At 35.6% G+C, this 20,927-nt stretch overlaps 1 protein-coding gene across 2 annotated transcripts in view; it reads left to right on the forward strand.

Moving 5' to 3' along the window:
- SYT16 (synaptotagmin 16) overlaps window positions 1-8,002 on the forward strand; it is a 344,492-nt gene extending 336,490 nt beyond the window's left edge. For both annotated transcript variants that reach the window (XM_056810862.1, XM_016428532.2), the window contains one exon: window positions 5,187-8,002. In XM_056810862.1, the coding sequence (XP_056666840.1) occupies window positions 5,187-5,500 (314 nt within the window). In that variant the 3' untranslated portion in view covers window positions 5,501-8,002. The remainder of the gene's footprint in view (window positions 1-5,186) is intronic.
- Window positions 8,003-20,927: the final 12,925 nt, after the last annotated feature.

The raw sequence follows: 20,927 nt of genomic DNA on the forward strand, positions 1-20,927 counted from the left end.
ATGGCACTTTAAGATTCACAAGGATTCTCTTTCTACATCTATATCTGATATAACTTGTTGAGTGCACTTCAAGATTCTGAACTCAATACATCTAGAGGGACCAAGATGGTGACAAGAAAGGTCAAAGAGAAGTTTAGGTCTCCCACATTTGCCCTGAATATAAACAAACACATCATGGGAATTGGAAGGCAATGTCAGCAACCCAGAACTTCCAGGTCAGGATGAACCCCATCCACAAATATAGAACAGAGAAGAAGAGCCTATCATGTCACAAAGTCCCAAGTAAGGAGATGAAGCCTGAGGGAAGTTGATAGAAGAAGACACTGAACACAATCAAAAAGAGTCAAGAGATTTCTAAAAGGTAAACCCAGAAACAAAGAGTTTCTTTACTATACCCAGAACTACAAGAGTACTTGGAAGAAATGAAACAAGACAAACTGAGAAAAATAAAAATTAGAAGTGAAACAGAAACATTAGAGGAAAGAATTGGAAGGAGCCCATGAATAAATACAATGTTACAAAGGCATAAAAAAATATCCACTTCCCCTACCCCACCTTCCAAGGGAAGTTAACTTGGAAGGGATTGTTGTTATGGAAACATTTTATCATTTTGAAGAAATATTTTTTTCTCATGGTTCTTTAAGATGTCCAGTAAGGAGGAATCCATTACCTTCTGAGGAAACTGATTATTCTAATTTTAGATAGCTCTAATGGTTAGGAAGTTTTTTTTTTTCTGCAAATTAACAGGCAATTTTGGGTGGCAACTCATCCTAATTCTTCCCTCTGAGTCCAAGTAAAATAAATATATTTTCCTTTCCAGATTACAGCTTTCCCAAATACCCCTTTCTCTAAATTCACCTAGTCTCCTTTTCCCTAGGCTAATCATCCCCAGGTCCTTCAAGGAATTCTCATAAAGTCTGAATTTATGGTCCTCTGCACACTCCCCAGTTTATTTCTGTTGTTCCTAAACTGTGGTACACAGGACTGAATTTAGTACTCCAGATGTATTCTGATAAGGGCAGATATATTTTGATAATTTCCTTATATGAATTCTTTATATTGATTTATATAAATCCATATTACTTATATGGATTTAGTTCCAAATGCTTTCTACACCTAGAGAACTGAGACACTTAGGTGGTGTAGTAGACAGTGCTGGGCTGGAATCAGAAAACCTGATTTTGAATTCTGCCCCAGATTACTTACTATCACTTAGTAACAATAACAGTATTAATACTTAATAATAATTTACATTTATATAGCACTTTAAGGCTTGCAAGCACTTTACAAAGTTTATTCCACTTGATCTTCACGACAAACCAGTAACCTGGGTTATAACTTTATAAGTGAGGAAACTGAGTTGAAGACAGGTTAAGTAGCTTTCCCAGGCTCCCACAGCTCCTCCTTGAGGAGGGAGACATATTTTTTGAGGAGGTTAGGGAGTGCTGTGCATCCTTGGTATCTGTGTCATTAGAATATAGCAGGAAAAAAAAAAAAAGCAAAAGACCTCCAGGTTGTGGAGCGATTCCTCTATGGATGATTTATAGAGAGATATAGACATGTTGTAAGAGATGAGCTGCAGTCTGCATCTTTGCAGGGAATATCCAGCAGTGACTAAGGAGTTCTGTAAATTCATTTGAGTGGGGATAGGAATGGAAACAGAATAAGGCCACTTTTATATGTTTAAAATAGAATAGAGACTGAGGTTAGGTGATTTGAGGAACTGGGCAACCAAGAGGATCAAAGGTCTGGGATATGCTGGATAAGAGGCTGGAGCTAAAGGCCAGATATTTATTGAGGAAGAAAGAGAGTGACCTTGAGATCCACCAATGATGGAACAAGCGTCTGTAAAAAATGGAGAGGACTTTAAAGAGAATAGTGATGATGGCGGAGGGATAGGACTGGAAATGGCAGTGGAGAGTAAAGAATGTGCCAACTCCTACTCTTGGCCCTGTATTCTGCTTTATGAAAGCAGCCAGTCAGAGTACTAGAAGGTGCCAAGAAATATAGTTTCTTCAGAAGAAAGCTAGGTTTCTTTGATCAGCAGAAGATTGATAGAATGAGAAGAAAGATCTAACATGAAGAGGAATTTTAGAAGGGAAAGACTGTGTAGAGCTAGGGCTAAGCAGGATAGGATAAGAATATGGGGGAAGGTAGGGGGCAGAAGAATAGATTTTGAAAGTTGGAAAAGGCAAGTAGGTCCAGGAGAGACAGTTCTACCATGGGTTCAGCGGTGTCAAGAGAAGGGAATGACCTATTCATTCACCCTCCTCCCTCCCCTAAACTCCTTATCCAGCTTTTTTATCCTATCGCAGCTCTGTCTTATCTCCTACATTTCATGTAAGGTCAGGATTTCAGGACTAATGTGACACCTCCCCAGATGCCAGTGCCTGGGACAAAGCCCCATGCCCTGCCTAGAAAAGGGCTCTGGTATCTACATGAATGAGATCATTGGAATATTAGACTATTTCCAATGTCTAGGACAGTGACTTCTACATATAGGTGCTTAATATATTTTTATTGACTTGAAATAAATGGGAGTTTACTAAAACTCGGCAGTAGAATTTATTGCACTAAAATCAATTACCAGCTGTCCAAAGCTGGGCCTACAAGCTGTTCAAATGTTCTACAGGCAGGCTTGTCTCTTGGTATTTTAAAATGAGGCATTTTGCTGCTGATAAAATGTTTATTTTAGCATCAGGCCTACTGGAAACACTTGGACCATCATTTCCCTCCTGTCCTCAGGTGTTTGGATTATTTAGTAAATTATTATCTTTTCCTCCTGCACTTTGTGACACATGGACAATTCACCTCCAGCAAATTCAGTTATTGTATTAAGTCATCCTTTCCCGTAATCAGAAAACAATCCTGTGACAGGCTAAACCCTGAAATTGCTCTCTTTGTCTAATGGGCAAAGCTTTGTTTGAAGGGTCAACCTCATTCCTCAAGGTTATGCTGGCAGCACATTTGTATGAGTAGTTGGAGCCCTGGATCGAACTTTTCTTGTAAGACTTATGTGGCTGGGCAGCTGTGGAACCTCACAGTTTGCTTCCCAATTGTCAGTTTCTTGACAGCTTTTTCTGTGGAACAGTGTGAAGAGTGGAGAGCCCTGCTTTTGAGACAGAGAAGTGTTTTCACACCTGATGTGTAATTTCACACCTTGTGTTTCTCAGTAGATAAGTGCATAAAGTAACACATCAAATGGGAATAGGAAAAAAAAAAGATCAACACAGAAAGCTGCAGGTTGTAATTTCCTTTCTTAGAGGCATTCTGAGGGAACAGAAAATTGCAGAAATCTGGGTTTACACTTTTAAAAGTTCGAATTGTGTTTTAAGGTGGGAGAGTGAGCAATAAACATGTATCAACTTGCAGCCTACATTGAATGAGATTTATAGAATGATCGAATTGGGAAAACACCCTGACACACTGATTCTTGAAAGAACAACTCACACATTAGGCTAGTGAGAAACATTGCAAAATACTCCAGTACTTAATAGGAATTTGAGGCATTACCTTTTAAATAATGTGAATATGAAGTATGATAGATTGTCTAAGAGGACATTGCATTTATAAAGTTCCATTCCGGACAAAGCACAAATTTTTCATATCAAAGTAGCTAGGTGGCTCAGTGAATAGAGTGTTAGAGTGAATTCAGGAAGACTCATCTAATTGAATTAAAATCTGACCTCAGATACTGATCTGTGCGACCCTAGGCAAGTCACTTAAACTTGTTCACCCTAATTTCTCACCTGTAAAATGAGCTAGTGAAGGAAATGGCAAATAACTCCAGCGTCTTTGCCAAGAAAATTCCAAATGAGGTCAATAAGATTTGGACACAGCTGAAACCACCAAACAACAACAAATAATTTTGGTATCATTTAGATCTTTCTTTTTTCTTCCAAGACGGGACTAACTATATAAAGAATACTTGTCACTGTTATATATCATGCACAATAGAAAGACAAATTAAGCTGGTATTTTAACTCCATTTTATAGATTTTAAAACTGAGATAAAAAAGGTTGAAGGGATTTGACCAAGGTCACAACTGCTAATCACCACTGTAAAAAAATGCCATAAGTAAAATGCTGTGTCATAATGATAATGCCCCATGATGATAAGATTGAATCTGGAAGCCTTCATGAAGATTATAGATCCCAATTGGTACCAGAAATAAATTTTTAGAGATAAATATATTTCACAATTGTTACCTCTATCCAGGCTTTCAAATGAGACATGTCTTCATATCCTATGTTTTGGTTACTTGGAGATGGCTCCAATTTCCAGGATTTGCAATATTGACTATGCCTACAGTACATTATTATTATTATTTTAGAGAAGCAATGTTCCAATTCTCTCCTTATCCTCTAAAAAATAGAACATGTTTTCCTAGGTGTAGCTCTCTATGGACTTAATCCAATTTCAGGATAATATTTGTATGAATCTGATGTGGTTTGCCCATCACACAAATATTCCAGAAAGCATGGATGGAAGACACAAGTAAGCTTATTCAAAATAAGTCAGTCAGTCATTAGTAATCAAAAAGCTTTTTTCTAATATATTTTAAGAAGAAAAGAAGAAAACAAGAATTTACTAAATGCCTGCCTATTATATACTAGGCACTAGGCTAAGTTCTTTTCCAGTATTTTCTCATTTGATCCTCCAACAATTCTGGGAGGTAGGTGATTTTTTTATTCCCATTTCATAGTTGAGGAATCTGAGGCAAACAGAGAGGTAAGTTTCTAGCTAAAAAATATGGATTTGAACACTGATCTTCCTGATTTCAGGTCCAGGGATTTAGACACTCTTATACCTAACATCTTATTTTAGATATAAAAATTAAAAAATATACAAAGCAAAAATGTACATAAATATTGACCCTAGTGTCAATGGGTACAAGAGTTTTTAGGCTATATGAATGTATTTTCCCATACTTTGTCTTTTTTAAAATGTATTCCTGTAGAGGGCATGTATCTCAGCACAGAATACAAAGTATTCAAGATAAAAAAAATCCCCTCATAATCCAGGCATTTAACTTGAGAATTAATTTGTACCTATCAAGTAAGTAGTTATTTCTCAATGTAAACTTAAATGAACTAATAGGTAATGAAGCAACAAATGAATGACAGGTATTAATATTTTTTTCTTCTCTTTACCTTCCCCTACTTTATTTTTTTTTTTGTCACAGATAGTTATGGGAAACTCTTTCTTCTCAACTCTGTCGGCCAAGAAATGTCCCGTTGTAAGACATCCATTCGAAGAGGTCAGCCGAATCCTGTTTACAAGGAAACATTTGTTTTCCAGGTAGCCCTCTTTCAGCTTTCCGATGTCACTTTGATGATCTCAATTTATAATAGACGTGCTATGAAACGCAAAGAAATGATTGGCTGGATTTCTCTGGGTCAGAACAGCAGTGGAGAAGAGGAGCAAGACCACTGGCAAGAAATGAAGGAAACCAAGGGGCAGCAGATCTGCAGGTGGCATACCTTACTAGAATCCTGATCATTTGGGCCAAAGTTCATCTGTTTGGTTTTCCTTATCACTGCTATTGCCCAATACCAATTCAACACATAAGTTAGCAGGCTTTTCTAAGATAACTTGTTCCCCTTTGAATTTGCAAATGGAGACATTAAACTTTTACCTTTCAAGGTTTTCATATTGAGTTTCTCACCTGAACAACTAATTACTAGAACTAAGAACATCGAGAAGATGGAAAAATTTATTCAAACACTGATGCTCTCACTGCCATTTTGAATTATCTTCATTTGATGCATTTCAAGATTAAATTTGAACTTATTACATATAATCAGTACATTTTGTCTATGTTGATGTTGCATCCTGAGTTCTCTTTTATGACAATATTACCAGTTTCTAGAACAATTCATACATAGTAGGGACTCAATAAATATTATTTCTTTTGATAGACTTACTTCTTAAGAATGCTTATTTGTCAGCATTTATGAATGAATTAATATTTTCAGGTAGCATGGGCAAACCCTAAAATATTTCTGCAAAAATTTAAAGTGCCTCTGATTATTATTATTCAACTGAAATTGTGTTGATAAGCTTTACTTAGATTTTTTGGTTGGCATGTGTCATTGATGATAGCCTGTTTCATCAGGTTATTAGCATGAATGTCAGTTAATGACTGTTTTAAACATTTCTTTGGTATATGTTTATGCTCCTTTAGGGTCTAAATTTTTGCATCCTTTGGATTTAAATTGACAAAAAGAAAAAAAAAGAGGCCACACTTGTACCTAAAGAGTAATTATTCTAATTATTTCATTTGAGCTTATATTTCATTGTTGACTTTGTCTCCAGAATGCTATCTAATGAAGCTTGATATAGTAAAAATGAAAAAAAGAAGTCCTTTTTAGAACAAAAGAAAAGCTTTAGAAGATATCTAGTTCAGGGACTTCATCAACCACAGATGATGAGAAGGAGGATGAGAGAGGCTTCTTAGGTCACACACATAGTAAATGGCACAGCTGTGGATAGGACCCAGGCATTCTAACTCCAACACCACTAATCTTTTTTTTTTTTGCAACACATATCTTTACTGATTGTAAGAGTAAGTTGAAATGAAAGAAAGAAAAGCACACTAAATTATAACTAGGTGTCATGGCTCTCCTGGTAATGCCCAGTTTAGGTACCAGACAACTCTGTTATGAATTCCTATAATCCACATCTGACAAATATAACATTCTATAACTTAATGAAGGGATCTGACATTTGAAAGTTACAATAGGAACTTATTTTACACAAACTGAACATACTTGAATTCAACAATATGCCATCAGCAATAGACAAGAATAAAGGGAGAAACATAACATTAAATAAAGGTTTTAAATTATACTCTAAATCTTTGCCATTTTCCCAAGTGGCACAAAGTCTCATAGCTGTTTGCCCAATCATTCTCATTCTTGTTCAGAGAACAGTTAGTGTGAGTCATCACATTGTTTTATGCCAAACATTAACTCCTGTATCAGTCTTTGTTTGGAATTCTTGTTTGTAACAAGTTATATCCAAGTCTGAGTAGTGCTTCTTTTTGTTTTATTAATAATATCCTTACTGCTAACTCTGATAAGCCTAAGAAAAGTCATAAAGTACCTAGGTATGTTCATATAAGAAATACTTATAAAATAATAGAGTTCACTATCATACAGGATTTTTAACTTACTTGAAGGATCTTGGAACATAATGGTAGCATAAAATGAGGTCCTACTGTTGTGTGCTTTTAGAAAAAAAAACAAAAAGGAGGAAAAAGCCTTCCATTTTATTTGAAGCTATTTTATTTGATCTCTAGTCTTCATTTTATTTAATTTATATAATATTGCCAAAGCACTTCAAGTCCTTCTAAGGAAAGCTAATCTAAAAACATAAAGTAGCCTTATTACTTTGCATGCTTTCAATATTATATCCATTAAGTGTTGAATGGCCTTATTATTTTGTTTGTGGTGTTGGGTCTTGATAATTGACTAAAAGTAGTACTGAGTACAGTTGGTTAAGTGGTAACACAAAGACTTTATTATTTTTTAAAAATAACCTTTCAAGCTTTATCTCATTCTCTTTGAAGGGAAAAATGGTGGTCATGCCACACTTTTCTTAATACCTTACCATAACAATGTGGCATTCACTTTTAAATTTGTATTTGTAAAAATATCTGCATTTATTAGACAGATAGTCTTTTCTTTTGACTATTTTGTGTTTTAACATGTGAGTTACTCAATGCTACCTGATAAATACCTCCTACTCTGTTCTTATTTATTTGATAATTTCTGGGAATGGCACTGAACACAATAGCTGATTCATGCATGATTATCACACCTTTCAATTGTTTCTTTTCTTGCCATGGTTTCCAGGAATACACTGTAAAAAACAAAAATTGCATACTAGTTGGCCTGTATGTATGTGTTGAGTATTTAGAGGTCTGTATATCAACAACATTCAACATAAAATTGATGTTAATGTAAGACATGAATTAAAATACAGGTTGAATAATTATTCTTTTTTGTTGAGTTGGAACATCAAGTGTTATGTTTGTGTTCACTCAGTTTTTTTTTTCTTGGCAGAGTTTGGGCCTGAATGCATTTTTAAGACTTTTTGATTAGTACTATTGCATCTTAATTGGTTTCTAGGAGAGAGAAAGATAAAATCAATTTCAAATGGTAGGAAAACTATGTTATCCTAGTTCACAGTGTCCTCTCTATGGGCATGTGGCCACCCTACCTGTCCAGAGTTTGTTCCTAGAAAGGCAGAGGGACTCAGGCAGAGTTACTCCCCTCCTCCTCTCCACCACACTTGATGACATTTTTTCACATCCTCCACTGCTCTGCCCAGGGAGCTCACCGGGGGTAAGGTGGGCAGCTCACAGACAACAGAGCTGGAGGGGCAGAGCCCTCTCCATGAGCCTGAGGTCTTTACTCACTTCACCTGTCCCTCTGCCCAGCAACCCAATGAGAGAGCTTCTTCCCTCCCCTGTGTGGGGCAAGGGAGGGGGCAGAGCATGGCACATAGTTTCTAAAAGGTTCACCATCACTGACCTAGCTAACTGCTAATATTTCATTGTAATACTTGAAATTTAAGAAGCACAAAATTTTGGTGACTCAAAGAAATTCTAATAGTGATCATATCTGTAAAGCCTCATTTTTTAATAAAGTTAAGAATATATGAAGGTTTTTTGGTTTTGTTTTAAAAAATCAGTATCCCTCAATTCAGGACAGAAATTATTCTGAATTAAGAAATGTTTTCCTTATTTTTAGTGCTTTTTTCCCTAATTCTAATATTCTTAACTTGAGAATTCCTTCTACCTTGATATTGACTTTAATAGAGTCAAGGGAATTATTCTTCCAAGCACTTGCTTTCCTTTATTCCAAGCACACTCTTTCCTTTATTGCCTGATGTATAACAATCCTACACTCTTTTATTATTACAGAATCAGACTAATTATGGAAGTCTCACCTTCTTGATCATGAAATGTGGCAGAATTGTAGTTCAGAAATGTGCAGAGTTGAAACCTAGGGCAGTAGAAATCCGACTTTACCCTGGATTAGACTACTTTTGGCATTTGCAACTAGTTCCCCATCCTGTCCCTGAGAGTCTAGAATAACACAATACAGCAACAAAGCAGCAACAGGACCAGCCCAGATCTCCCTTCCAGAGTCATCCATAACATTAAGTCTCAAGTCAAGAAGTAAGCTCTAACCAGTGCATCTATCAGCTATGATGGAGACAGGGAAGTTCAATAAAACAAAATGCAGCAGAAAATGACTCCAAAACAATTCTATAAGCAAAGATAAAAAAAAAACTCAACTTTGATACAAACTCAATTAGAATTCCTTGAAAGGTGACAAGTGTTTTAAGAAAAAGAGTCAAATTTTTAAATAAATGGAATGTGTACATTTTAAGGGGAAAATTCTAGAAGAAAAATGAGAGCTATGGAAGAAAGAAATGAAAAGAGAATTATTTAATTCTAGGATCAGAATGCAATATAACACCTGTAGACCACTCAATTAAATAAAAATACATTTGATTACAAGAGATTTAACAAGATATAATTTTCTTAAAATAAAAACTACTTTTCTCTGACTTCAAGTATACCAGCCAGTAAGATATTTGCTGAACTTAAGGAATAATAAGCCTCTCCACACCCCTATGAACCATGATATAATTTTTTATGCCTAAGTCCTCTGAACCAACCAGACATGGAAAGTAAACTATGCGTCTCTTTTAATGGAGGCTAAGATAGGATGATATGAGAGGTTGTAGGCAATTCAGGAGAGAATAGCATCACAAAAAATAAGAGAGGAAAGAGCAGCTAGGAGTGAGTAGTTTATACTATCTAAGAGATTAAGATGAATGAGAATTGAAGAAAAACTACTGAATTTGGCAGTGAAGAGACCTTAGAGAAGTTTCAGTAGATTGCACATGATTAAGTAGTGAGCAGGAAAGTAATGAGTGCTGGAGGGGATGTGGCAAAGTTGGGACATTAATTCATTGCTGGTGGAGTTGTGAATTGATCCAGCCATTCTGGAGGGCAATTTGGAACTATGCCCAAAGGGCGATAAAAGACTGTCTGCCCTTTGATCCAGCCATAGCACTGCTGGGTTTGTACCCCAAATTGATAATAAGGAAAAAGACAAGAATATGTACAAGAATATTCATAGTTGCACTCTTTGTGGTGGCCAAAAATTGGAAAATGAGGGGATGCCCTTCAATTGGAGAATGGCTGAACAAATTGTGGTATATGTTGGTGATGGAATACTATTGTGTTAAAAGGAATAATAAAGTGGAGGAATTCCATGGAGACTGGAACAACCTCCAGGAAGTGATGCAGAGCAAAAGGAGCAGAACCAGGAAAACATTGTACACAGAGACTGATACACTGTGGTACAATCGAATGTAATGGACTTCTCCATTAGTGGCAGTGCAATGACCCTGAACAACCTGGAGCAACCTATGAGAAAAACCACTATCCACGTCTAGAGGAAACACTGTGGGAGTAAAAACACCAAAGAAAAACAACTGATTGAATACATGGGTTGAAGGGATATGGTTGGGGATGTAGACTCTAAATGAACATCCTAGTGTAAACAACAACATGGAAATAGGTTCTGATCAAGGACACAAGTAATACCCATTGAAATTGCGCATTGACTGCGGGAAGAGTTGATGGAGGGGAGGGAGGGAAATAATGTGATTATTGTAACCAGGAATAATGTTCTGAATTGACTAAATAAACTTATTCAAATGGGTAAAGAAAAAAAAGAAGGTAATGAGGTAAAATGAGTTTAAAAATGTGAGAGATGATATAGACATTTTTGTAGATGGTAGAAGAATCAGTGAAGAAGGAAGCAAATTCTTGGAAGAGAGAGGAAGGTATGACATAAAGGGTTGTCAAGGAGAAGGACCACTACATCTTTCAAAAACTGCAGCAATGAAAAGAATGGAGGATGATGAGATCTGTGGCATGTAACTGGGGATATTGAAAGAACTTCTGACCAAATTCTAACCAGAATTTAAAATAATTGTGGAAGATTCATAATCTTAGAAAATTTATCAGAAATAAATTTAATCAAATTTAGTAAGAATTTAGTGCATGAATCTTCAGTAAGCAAATGGAATATAGCACAAATAGAATAGAGAAACTTCTTGTCACAATTCCTGCTGTGACTACTAGAGCTGTATCCAGTTCTCATGATTATATTAAAGGGGGAATATGAAGAATATATAAACAATTAAGAGAAGGGCTACCAAAATAGCTAAAGTTTAGGAAGACTGGACTTGTGAAGAAAGAACTAGGAGATTGCATATTGCAGGGAAAGTTAATAAGCATTTATGGAATGCCAACTACATGCCAGGCACTTTGCTAAGCACTTTAGAAACATTATCTCATTTGTTCCTCACTATAACCGTAGGAGGAAGGTGCTATCAGTATTTCTGTTTTAAAGGTGAGGAAACAGAGGCAAAGGAGACATGGTCAGATTTGGAAAGATTTCAAGATAGCATAATGATAGTCAATTATTTTGATGGCAGACCCTGAACTTCTTCATAAAAGATTTTAATTATATATGAACAAAATTTAATGAAAATTATTTCATATTCAATTCAAACTCTATTGGATTAATCATTGTATGACTAGCACTACTTTAGGTAGGTTTGTAGGATTCAAAAGAAGTCCCTACCCTTCAGAAACCATTTATTTTTTGGGAGACACAATGTTTGAAACAATATAGTATTAAATAGTCAATAAATAGTTATATAAATATATATAGTTATGAAAAAATCATAAAACAATATAATAAATTAAATCTTAAAAGGAGCCAAAATATATGGCTCAAATTTAGGCAAGAAGAGAGAGTAATGATTTTAGAAAGCTTCATAGAGAAAGAAAGACTTAAAATGAACCTTAAAGGAGTGGTAGAATTTGACCAGATGTCAGTACTGCTAAGGGACTAATGACACATTCCCTTTTAAGACATAAAAGATCAAGCTTTGCCTGAAAAATGGAATATAGAACAATTTCCCAATGCTCCTTCTACTTATAAGATTCTGCCTGTTCTTTTTTTTAAACCTTTGACCCTTTTGTGTATTTCCTCATCCTATTTTCCCTCATTGCCCTAAGATACTTTCCCTGGGGCCATATTATTCTAGCTTTGTTTAAGTTACTTCTGGTATTCTTCAGGGCTCCAGGTTAGTCCCTATTGTGTTTTGAATGTTTGTGCTTCCCTAGAGTCACATTATTCTGTCTCAAGGTTTGCAATATCATGAGTACACAGATAATCCTCCTACATATTTATAGCTCCGAAAGACCTTATGAAGCAGCATGATGCATGTTATATGAAACTGATTCACAGTCATAAATATCTTTGAATATTTTTTCTAAAATAAAATTTTATTGATCTTTGTTTTCTTGTATCTCTGTAATTTCCCTAAGTATCCTTTCCCACTTCTCAGAGAGCCACCCGATATAACCAATAATATTTTTAGAACAAAGAAAAAGAAGAGAAAATATAATAAAAACTAATACATAGATGAAGTCTGTGTAGTTTACCACACTCATGAACCTGCTACTTCTTCAAAAGAGGTGTATGGGCCAGGGAAGGGAGGAGTGGTGTCTTCTTATATCTCTTTTTTGAAGCCATGATTGTTCTTGGAAGCTTTGCAACCTTCTGATTATTCACTTCTGATTATTTTTTAAAATTCCCTTTTTTAGTATTGTTGCTACATTTATTGACTCTGCTTACTTCACGATATCAGATTTTGTGTATCTTTCTTTAAAAAATACTTTTTTCCCATTAAATATAAAAAACAACTTTTAACATTTGCTTTAAAAATTTTGAGTGCCAAATTCTTTCCCTCCCTTCTCCATTCTCCACTTTTTGAGAAGGAAAGCATTTTCATGTGCTGTCATGTAAAATATAATTTCATTTTAATTATGTGGAAAAAGAAAACATAGACCCCCCAATCAAAATCCAATAAAAATGAAGTAAGTAAAAAGTATTCCTCAATCTAAATTTGGACTTCATTAGTTCTTTCTTTGGAGGTGGATAACATTTTTCAACATTAGTCCTTCATAATTGCCTTAGCTCATTGTGATGCTGAGAATAGCGAAGCCATTCACAATTGTTTATTGTACATTATTTATTTATTAAAAAAAAAAAAAGACAAGCCCTTACTTTCTGTCTTAGAATCAATACTATGTATTGGTTCCAGGGCATAAGAGTGGTAATGACTAGGCAAAGGGGTTTAAGTGACTTACCCAGGGTCACACAGCTCGGAAATGTCTGAGGCCAGATTTGAACCTAGGACCCCCTGCTTCTAGGTCTGGCTCTCAATCCACTGAGCCACCCAGTTGCCCCCACTTATTGTACATTATTGCTCTTATTGTGTACAATGTTCTGTTTCTGCTTGCTTCACTTTGTATCAGTTCATGTGAATCTTTCCAGGTTTTTCTGAAAGCATCTTGTTTTTCATTTCTTATAGCATTAGTATTCCATCATAATTTTCTACCACAAGTGGTTCTCCAACTGATGGATATGTCCTCAATTTCCAATTCTTCAGCACCACAAATAGCTTATATAAATATTTTTGTACCTTTTGGTCCTTTTACTTTTTTAAAAAAAATCTCTTATGGATATAGATCTAGTAGTGGTATTGCTGGGTCAAAAGGTAGACATTGTTGTATGGTCCTTTTCGGCAAAGTTCCAAGTTGATCTTCATAACGGTTGGATTCATTCAAAGCTTCATCAACAGTATATTAGGTCCCAATTTTCTCATATCCTTTCCAGCATTTATAATTTTATTTTTCTGTCACATTAACTTATGTAATATATGTGAGGTGGTAGCTCAGAGTTGTTTAAATTTTCATTTCCCTAATTAAGAGTGATTTGAAGCATTTGTTCATTAGTCATATGAAAAAAATGCTCTTAATTAGGGAAAATTTTAGGGACAATCACTCTTAATTTGGGAAATGAAAATTAAAATAATGCTGAGGTACCATCTCACACATATCAGATTGATTAATATGTCAGAAAAGGAAAAGGATAAATGTTGGAGGAGATGTGGGAAAATTGGGACCTAATACACTGTTGGTGGAGCTATGAACTAGTCTAACCATTTTGGAAACATGCCTGAATATGTCATAAAATTGTGCTTACCCTTTGACCCAGCAATACCACTACTAGATCTATATCCTAAAGAGATAAAAAAAGGAAAAGGACCCAGATATACAAAAATATTTTAGCAGCTCTTTTGTGAAGAAATGTAAATTAGGGGATGTTCATCAATTAGAGAATGATTGAACAAATTGTGGTATATAAGTATGATGGAATACTATTGTCTCTTAAGAAATGAGAAACAGAATGATTATTAAAAAAAACCTGGAAAGACTTATATGAAGAGATACAAAGTGAACTGAGCAGAACCAGAGAACTTTACTCATAGTAATAGCAGTAATTTATAATGATCAACTGTGAATAATTTAATTATTATTATTAGCAATGCAAAGATCCAAGATAATTCCAAGAGACTCAAGACAAAAAAAAGCTATCCAATGTCATGGAAGGAACAGATGGAGTATGAATGCATATTGAGGTATACAATTTTTCACTTTATCTCCTTCATGAGTTTTTTTCTTGTATAAATGATACATTTATCTTCTTTCATGACATTGCAAACATGGAAATATATATTTCATAATACTGCATATATACCCTAACTTATATTACTTACCATCTTGGGGAGGGGGAAGGAGAAGGAAGGAGAGAGAAAACATGTATTACAAAATGTCAGAAAACAATTATTAAAAATTATTATCAACATAAAGTGTATATATACAACCCACAGTTATGAAAGTTATATAATATTCTTCTCTTCTAATTTTAAAGGTGTAATCATTAATATTATACTCATGTATCCATTTAAATTTTTTCATAGAATACGGTATAAGGTGTTGTCCTAAGTCTAACAATGGAACTCAATAGCCTAGTGTTTGATAAGCTAAAATCCATAAATTACTTAAGAAAAATGTGTATTTGATAAAATCTGCTGGAAACACTGGAAAGAAATCTGACTGAATTTAGGCTATTTTTGAATTTTTTTTTTGCTTTGGGAAGCAACATTATATTACTTCCCCCCCCCCATTTGAATTAGTTTAGTTAGTCAATTTAGAACATTATTCCTTGGTTACAATAATCATATTATTTCCCTCCCTCCCCTCCATCCAACCTTCCCACAGACAACGTGCAATTTCTTTCGGTATTACATGTGTCCTTGATCAGAACCTATTTCCATGCTGTTGATGTTTGCAGTAGAATGTTCATTTAGAGTCTATATCCTCAACCACATCCCTTCAACCCATGTATTCAAGCAGTTGTTTTTCTTCGGTGTTTTTACTCACACAGTGTTTCCTCTGGATGTAGATAGTGGTTTTTCTTGTAGATTCCTCCAGGTTGTTTGGAGTCATTGCATTGCCACTAATGGAGAAGTCCATTACATTCGATTGAACCACAGTGTATCAGTCTCTGTGTACAATGTTCTCCTGGTTCTGCTCCTCTCACTCTGCATCAATTCCTGGAGGTTGTTCCAGTCCCCATGGAATTCCTCCACTTTATTATTCCTTTGAGCACCATAGTATTCCATCACCAACATATACCACAATTTGTTCAGCCATTCCCCAATTAAAGGGCATCCCCTCATTTTCCAATTTTTGGCCACCACAACGAGTGCAGCAATGAATATTTTTGTACATGTCTTTTTCCTTATTATCTCTTTGGGGTACAAACCCAGCAGTGCTATGGCTGGATCAAAAGGCAGACAGTATTTCCATTCCAAATTGCCCTCCAGAATGATTGGATCAATTCACAACTCCATCAGCAATGAAATAATGTCCCGACTTTGCCACATCCCCTCCAACATTCAATACTTTCCTTTGCTGTCATGTTAGCCAATCTGCTAGGTGTGAGGTGATACCTCAGAGTTGGTTTGATTTGCATCTCTCTGATTATAAGAGATTTAGAGCACTTTTTCATATGCTTATTAATAGTTTTGATTTCTTTAACTGAAAATTGCTTATTCATGTCCCTTGCCCATTTCTTAATTGGAGAATGGCTCGATTTTTTGTACAACTGGTTTAGTTCTTTATAAATTTGAGTAATTAGACCTTTGTCAGAGGTTTATATAATGAAGATTGTTTCTCAATTTGTTGTTTCCCCTGAAATTTTGGATGCATTAGGTTTTTTTTTGTACAAAACCTTTTTAATTTGATGTAATCAAAATTATTAATTTTACATTTTGTGATTTTTTCCATCTCTTGCTAGGCTTTAAAGTCTTTCAATTCCCAATGATTTGACAGGTGTACTATTCTGTGTTCACCTAATTTGCTTATAGTTTCCTTCTTTATATTCAGGTCATTCACCGATGCTGAGTTTATCTTGGTGTAAGTTGTGACATGTTGATCTAAACCATATCTCTCCCATACTGTCTTCCAATTTTCCCAGCAGTTTTTATCAAAAAGTGGGTTTTGGTCCCCAAAACTGGGATCTTTGGGCTTATCATAGACTCTCCTACTGAAGTCATTTACACCAAGTCTATTCCACTGATCCTCCTTTCTGTCTTTTAGCCAGTACCAATCCTACCTACTCATAGTGAATAACCTTTGGGATGACTTGCTGGAGTCTTTTTGCTAGTATCCTATTTAAGATTTTTGCATCTATATTCATGAAGGAGATTGGTCTATAGTTTTCTTTCTCTGTTTTTGATCTGCCTGGCTTCAGGATCAGTACCATATTTGTGTTGTAAAATGAATTTTGTAGAACTCCTTCTTTGCTTATTCTGTCAAATAATTTATATAATATTGGGATTAGTTGTTCTTTGAATGTTTGATAGAATTCATTTGTGAATCTATCTGTTCCTGGGGATTTTTTCTTAGGGAGTTCTTTGATGGCTTGTTCAATTTCTTTTTCTGATATGGGGCTGTTTAGGTAATTTATTTCTTCCTCTGTTAGTCTAGGCAATTTATATTTTTTGAAAGTATTCATCCATATCACCTAGATTGCCGTATTTGTTGCCATATAACTGGGCATAATAGTTTTTAATGATTGCCTTAATTTCCTCTTCATTAGAGGTGAGGTCTCCCTTTTCATCTTGGATACTGTCAATTTGGTTTTCTTCTTTCCTTTTTTAATTAGACTGACTAGTACTTCGTCTATTTTATTTGTTTTTTTCAAAGTACCAGCCTCTAGTCTTATTTATTAAATCAATAGTTCTTTGACTTTTAATTTTATTAATTTCTCCTTTGATTTTTATTATCTCTAATTTAGCCTTCATCTGAGGATTTTTAATTTGTTCACTTTCTAGCTTTTTAATTTGTATGCCCAATTCATTGACTTCTGCCATCCTTAATTTGTTAATATATGAACTAAAGGATATAAATTTTCCCCTGAGTACTGCTTTGGCTGCATCCCATAGGTTTTGAAAGGATGTCTCATCATTATTATTTTCTTCAATGAAGTTATTAATTGTTTCTATGATTTGTTCTTTTACTAACCTGTTTTGGAGAATTGTATTGTTTAATTTCCAATTAATTTTTTATTTACCTCTCCATGTACACTTACTAATTATTATTTTCATTGCATTGTGATCTGAGGTTGCATTTATTATTTCTGCTCTTTTGCACATGTTAGCATAGTTTTTATGCCTTAATACTTGGTCAATTTTTGTGAATGTACCATGTGCTACTGAAAAGAAGCTGTATTCCTTTTTGTCCCTATTTATTTTTCTCCACATATCTACTAACTCTAATTTTTCTAAGATTTCATTCACTTCTCTTACCTCTTTCTTATTTATTTTTTGGTTTGATTTATCTAGTTCTCATAGAGGAAGGTTCAGGTCTCCCACTAGTATAGTTTTTCTGTCTATTTCATCCTTGATCTCTACTAGTTTCTCCTTTAGAAATTTGGATGCTATGTCATTTCATGCATACATTTTGAGTACTGATATTTCCTCATTGTCTATACTGCCTTTTGTCAGGATGCAATTACCTTCCCTATCTCTTTTAACTAGATTTGTTTTTACTTTGGCCTCGTCAGCATGATTGCGATTCTTGCCTCCTTTTTATCAGTTAATACCCAATAGATTTGCCTCCATCCTCTTACTTTCACCCTGTGTGTTTCTTGTAGACAGCATTTGGTAGGGTTTTGGATTCTAATCCACTCTGCTATTCACTTGAATTTTATGGGTGAGTTCATTCCATTCACATTCAGAGTTATGATTACTAGCTGTGTATTTCCCAGCATTTTGATTTCTACTCCTGGTCCTGCTTTTTCTTCTTTCACTATTTCCTTCTACACCAATGTTTGTATTTAATCAGCCCCCCTAGTTTCTACCCTTATTTTACTTCCCTTTCTATCCACCTCTCTTATTATCCCCCCTTATATTCCCTGCAGTCTTTTAAAACTACTCCCCCACCCTCTCCCTCACTTTTACTGCTTCCCTCTCCTCCAGCCCATTTGTTACCCTTTTATTCCCATATAAGGCACAAATCTATTCCCTGCCCCAATGGATTGGATTGTTCTTCCCTCTTTGGGTCAATTTCAATGCACATAAGAGTTGAGTATTTCCTATCTTCAACCTCTTTACCCTTCCAGTGTATTGATGCTCTCCCTCCTCCCACCATGAACTTCTTTGTGACATAAAAATTTACCCCCTTTTGTTTCTTTTCCCATTTCTTTTAGTATTGACTTCTTTTTTAGCTCTATTTGTATACATATATATATATACATATATGCATTTATGAATACATATATTTATATACCTATTTATGTTTTGTCTTTTCATCCTATACAGTTTGTCACTGTTTCCTCTAAGTGTAATTCTTCTGGCTGCCCAGGTGATAATAACATTTTTTAAGAGTTATCAATGACCTCTTTTCTTATAGGGATACATAACATTTTAACAGATTGAGTCTCTTAAAAAAAGTTTTTGTTTGTTTGTTTGTTTGTTTTTCCCTCCTTTTTAATTAACTCTTTATGATTCTCTTGAGTTTTGTGCTTGGGCATCAAATTTTCTGTTCAGGTCTGGTCTTTTCTTTACGAATGCTTGGAATTCCTCTATTGTGTTGAATGACCATACTTTCCCTTGTAAGAATATAGTCAGTTTTGATGGGTATTTTATTCTTGGTTGTAGACCTAGTTCCCTTGCTTTCCAGAATATCATATTCCATGCCTTTGGTCCTTCAGTGTGGATGCAGGCAGATCCTGAGTTATCCTCACTGTGTTTCCGTGGTATTTGAATAGCTTCTTCTTGGCAGCTTGTAATATCTTTTCTTTGATCTGATAGTTTTTGAGTTTGGCTATAACATTCCTGGGTGTTGTCAGTTGGGGATTAAATACAGGAGGTGGTCTGTGGATTTTTTCAATCTCCACTTTCCCCTCTTGTTCTAGGATATCGGGACAGTTTTCCTGAATAATTTCCTGTAGTATTATGTCCTGGCTTTTTCTTTTGTCATGGTCTTCTGGTAGACCAGTGATTCTTAAATTGTCTCTCCTTGAACGATTTTCTAAATTGTCTGTTTTGTGAATGAGATGCTTCATATTTTTCCCAATTTTTTTCATTCTTTTGGATTTGTTTTATAGTGTCCTTGCTGCCTTGTGAGGTCACTTAATTCTAGTTGTTGTATTCTGGTTCTTAAAGACTTGATTTCATCTCTGGCTTTTTGGTCATCCTTCTCCTTTTTGGTCTGATTTTCTTTGGAGGTCATCTTTCATTCTCTTTACCTCATCTCTCATCTCCTTTTTCTCATCTTTCACCTTCTTTGCCTCATCTTTCATCTCCTTTGCCTCAGTTTCCAAGCTGCTTGATTTTGACTTTCAAGACCCTATTTTCTGTGTCCAGATGACTTATTTTAGTTTTTAAATTCTTTTTCCAATTATCTTCAACCTCTCTTAATTGTGTTTTGAATTGCATTTTGAATTCTTCCAATGCCTCTATCCAATTTGCTGGGATTTGATGATCCGTACTCCTCTGTCCCATTTCCTCTTAGATCGTTGCTTGTATAGAAGTTGTTGATTGTAATTTCTTTCTTCTTTTTCTGTCGTTTGCTCATATTTATCCCTTCTTTGCTCCCCATATTTGTCTGTGTTCTTGCTCCTCTTATTATTTTTGGTTTTGGCACTTTCTGTCAGTCTCCCCTCTTGGAGCTTTGTCAGGAGATCTCTCCATGCAGTATGTGAGGGATGGGTGTTGGAGTTTGAGCTTCCCCGTCCTCTGGAGGCTTTTGATTGGATTATAGTACAGCAGTCTGTGGGGGAGGAATGTTGGAGCTTGGGCTTCCCTGACCTTTGGATACTTTTGATGGGATTAAGTTCAGCTGGGTTGGGCTGGGTGTTCTCTGAGGCCAAAACCTCCTGGAAGGCTGGAGCAATATGGAGGGTCTCCCCAGCTTTGACCAGGCTGCCCACTCTATGCTCCTTCTCCAGCTCCTTCCCCACCCCCTGTATTCTATGCTCTGAGCCTGGAACAGCCCTGCCTGTAAGGTATACCCTCCAGACAAGTGCCTTTTTCCACCCAGAGGTTCCTGCTGCCTCTGGAGGCTTAGTGCTCTAGGTGGGGGGAGGGGTCCTGGGACCTTCCTTCTGTCTTCACTTTGAGTGTTCTCTTAAACTCGAGTGTTCTCACATTCCAGCTTTGGCTGGGGGTAGGGGGGCATACCTTTTGAATTGAGTCCAGCAGGCGGGTTCCTTGGCTCTGTCTTGTTGTTAGGTTTGATTTTCAGTCCCCTAGGAGCATTCAGTTTGTGATTGGTAAGGAAGGGTATTCAGAGGTCTGAACTTCTGCTGCTTCTAGGCCGCTATCTTGACTCTGCCTCATTGAATATTCTTAAAGAACAACAGCTTAACCTCCGTCCAACTACTATCAATTTGTCTCTTTA

Source organism: Monodelphis domestica, chromosome 1, assembly GCF_027887165.1.
Source record: "Monodelphis domestica isolate mMonDom1 chromosome 1, mMonDom1.pri, whole genome shotgun sequence".
In the NCBI taxonomy this organism is placed as follows: domain Eukaryota; kingdom Metazoa; phylum Chordata; class Mammalia; order Didelphimorphia; family Didelphidae; genus Monodelphis; species Monodelphis domestica.